The sequence below is a fragment of the Amaranthus tricolor genome, chromosome 14 (genome assembly GCF_026212465.1).
Source record: "Amaranthus tricolor cultivar Red isolate AtriRed21 chromosome 14, ASM2621246v1, whole genome shotgun sequence".
In the NCBI taxonomy this organism is placed as follows: domain Eukaryota; kingdom Viridiplantae; phylum Streptophyta; class Magnoliopsida; order Caryophyllales; family Amaranthaceae; genus Amaranthus; species Amaranthus tricolor.
The window spans coordinates 8,031,940-8,035,702 of NC_080060.1; the positions used below are offsets into that span (position 1 = coordinate 8,031,940).

The 3,763-nt window shown below is 27.9% G+C and overlaps 1 protein-coding gene across 1 annotated transcript; it reads left to right on the plus strand.

Annotated features, from left to right (window-relative positions):
- Positions 1-2,741: 2,741 nt before the first annotated feature.
- LOC130799681 (pEARLI1-like lipid transfer protein 3) lies at positions 2,742-3,549 on the plus strand. Its single transcript, XM_057662862.1, has one exon. The coding sequence runs from the start codon at positions 2,810-2,812 to the stop codon at positions 3,344-3,346; it is 537 nt and encodes a 178-aa protein (XP_057518845.1). The 5' UTR covers positions 2,742-2,809; the 3' UTR covers positions 3,347-3,549.
- The last annotated feature ends 214 nt before the right edge of the window (positions 3,550-3,763 follow it).

Here is a 3,763-nt window from a genome sequence, read left to right on the forward strand (position 1 = left end):
GTTGGGATGAGTTATCCTACATCGATAAATTGAAAATGGTGTGCACGCTTTATAAGCTATTAGAGACCTTCTTCCCATTGCCATATGGTTTTGGGATGGTATATATCTCCTTGGCTTATGAAATGTGTGCACTTAAGTCCCCCCGTTAATATGCTTTCATTCACAATAAGTCCAGTCTAATTTAACATATTTGTAAATAAATTGTCCTACATCAAAAAATAGATATATTATAAATTTAAATAATAACTTTTACTAATTAATAATTTTATTAGACTTATAAATAATTTACCTTTTCTCGTTTTTATTTAAATTGCTAAGATTTATTTTTTAAATTCTATCAATACTCTTGTTATAATTAGTAAGACATATTATAGCTAGGGAATGATTTTTATGTATCTTTATTTTTAAGAATGAAAAGAGAAGGTACTTATTCACATTAAATCCTCTACTTTTAGCTTATATTAGTGTAAACTAGGAATTAGGTAAAGAATAAATTTCCAATCCACCATGCAACTTGTTGAACGTCTTCTACTGTACGTGGTCCTCATTGATCACTTCTTAGAATATCATTTCATTTAATTTAAAATAATATATATAATTAAGATGGTCGACTCCTGAATGGTATTGTTCTTGTTTTTCTCTAAACATAGTTGATGAAAGTACTTCAAACTCAATTGTTCAATTTAATTATTGGAAAGGATATAATTAACATCTAATACACATTTCTAAATGTAAAAATAACACATAATATTAAATTATGAAGGATTATGTTTCATCTTAAAATATCGCTTTCAAAAAAATGTTTCATCCTAAAATAATATGGCAACATCAAAGTTATAAGCTATATAGTATTAGGGTAGCTTGTAAAAACAATTATTTAGAGAATCAGGTTGTCTTAATATCACTTTTTGAAATAAGATTTTAAGTTTGATTATTTTCTAATCATTTATTTCCAACTGCCTACTAATAAAAAAGCATCTATTTATGTCCACATTCTTATACATCCAAATAATGCATATATCTTTATTAAGTGTAAGAATTCAATCAACAAATAAAGGAAAAAAGAGGTTAGCCACTCGCAAGCTCAAAAGAGATTGACTATTAAATCAATTGTTAGTTGTAAAAGTGGTATACGCTCTTCCTTTCCTCAAACATCCACTTATAATCTTTTAACCAATTTTTAGACTTGATGCCCAATTATAAAAAGTCTAATAATAATATGTGCTCTGATATCATTTTAATTTTTAAGAAATGGAGATGGGCAACTCAAACAAAGAGGAGAAAATATAACTCACTCACAAGTGCAAAGAAGGTTCTTTACTAAAAGTAATTAGTAATAGAAAAAATTACTCCTCATATTTATAATATATTATCTTCTCGTTCTCTAATATGATACAACTCATATGTTGCAAGAATGGACACTTCATCTTCAAGCAAACACTGTAAATAATTAGGCTATTTTATTATCCAATAATGTCTACCTTCTTTGGTTTGTTATTAGTCTTGATATTTATATTGCTATACTTTGCATCTTGCCTCGTTCATGCTTTAAACTTTTATGTTTTAAATTGCAAGCTTTTCTCGAGCCAAAGATCTAATTAGTTGTAATCTCCTTAAATAAGAATGTAGTTTATATTGGATATGATAAAGATGAGCTATTGTAAACTCAACTTATTACAATAAAATTAACTTTTTACGACATAAGATTTAGTAACATTGACAAAAATGTCACAGTCATATATTTTTAGTGTAATTATTATTGATTTTTATTATAAGTTCTAATATAAAATAAATTAGTGACACTTTATTTGCCTAAAGTGATATATGTAATTATTACTATAATCTATACAAGCTAGATCCTTTAAAACAAAAAACTTTAGTATGAATATTATGATATTAAAGGTTCTAATAAATGTCGCTAATTCGCTATTTTTATACCATTAAAAATTAAAAATAATGACATCTAAATTAAGTGTATTCTATAGTACTAAAAGTATATTATATTGTAATCAGTTAGATTTTACTTTCTAAAGATTAGTTAGTTCTTTTTGGAAAAGGGTCTCCTAATTCAGTTTTTTATTTTTTTTATTTTTTGTTTTATATTAATTACTCCTGATATTTTATCATCTGTTTTATTTTAAAAATAAGTTGATTAAAAGCTTACAACGAAAATTTCAATATTTACACGGATTGCTTTTGTGAACATAAAAGATGACAAAAGAAGGGTGTACACTTTATAAATGTGAGGAGTAACTCATATTAATATCATTTGGCACTATTACTATCAATTTGATTTAATTGTGAACCTTTATCGGATTTGTAAGTGACTTATATCTTCTCCGTTATATTTAAGTTGTCTAAACCTAGTTCTTAAACAACAAAATTTTATGGGAGATCGTCTCTCAATGAGACATAATCAAGACAAGAAGTCTATATCCACTTAAAAAAAAGTCTATATCATTATAATTTGTATTACTTGTATTATTTATCTTATATATGATGAGCACAACTATTTTGTATAATAATTTGTATTTTTTAAATTGTAATTGGACACTACTAAGGAATATAATCACTTAAAAAAGTCCAAAGCTTTCTAAATTACAATTGAAATTCTATCACCCATTAACCATTGGCAATCATTTTCATATTGAAATTAATCTTCCATAGAATTATAGTATAATTTCTCTTATTTTTTTATTCCTAAATACTAACAAAATTTCCTCTATAAAACCCAATATAATTTCATTTATTTCCCACCACAATCTATGCAATAACAAGCCATTTAGCTTTTACAAATAAGTTTACCAAGATGGCTACAAAAGCTTGGTCATCAATGACCCTTTTTGTGTTCCTCAACCTACTATTTTTCACTATGGTGAGTTCCACTTATGATGCAAATTGTGGATGTTCTTCACCACCACAAACCCCCAAAACACCAAAAACCCCTACAACACCAACAACACCAAAAACACCAACAACACCAACAATTCCAAAAACACCAACAATTCCAAAAACACCAACAATTCCAACAACACCAACAATTCCAACAACTCCAACAACACCAGTACAACCACCTTCCACAAAAGCAAAGTGTCCCATAGATGCCCTTAAATTAGGGGTATGTGCTAATGTATTGGGTGACTTACTTGGAGCTGTAGTTGGAAGCCCTCCAAAAACTCCATGTTGCCCTCTAATTGAAGGGTTAGTTGACCTTGAAGCAGCACTTTGCCTGTGCACTGCCATTAAAGCTAATATTTTAGGCATTCACCTTGATATCCCTGTCTCATTGAGTGTGTTGCTTAACTTCTGTGGCAAGGGAGTTCCCTCTGGTTTCCAATGCCCTTAATTTAAATACAGATTCTCTTGATGATAATCATATCTTGGATCAAGGCAAAATTACTATTTCCCTATTTCAACTATGAATCTAAGCATCTTGTAATACACTTGTTATTCAACATGCATGTATAACTTTTTCCTTTATATATGTTGGTTTTGATGGTAATATCAATCAATTAAAATATCTAAGATCTAATCACTTTGCCACGTGGCTACTTCGTATGCATTGTTTTTCGCTTAAAGCCATATTTTGAGAATTTTACTATCAACATTATATTTATTATGTTTCCTCTAATAACTGTGTATTAACATTAATTTTTTTCTTATTCCTTTAATTAACTACTGCAATATTAACATCTAAAAATAAAAAGGAATTATTTGCGATCATTATTATTGCATATTTAAGAGAAATTATTTCCGATCAATA

What these genes read in the sequence shown, in the direction of transcription:
- LOC130799681 (XM_057662862.1), top strand. Translation starts at nt 2,810, where the DNA reads ATGGCTACAAAAGCTTGGTCATCAATGACCCTTTTTGTGTTCCTCAAC.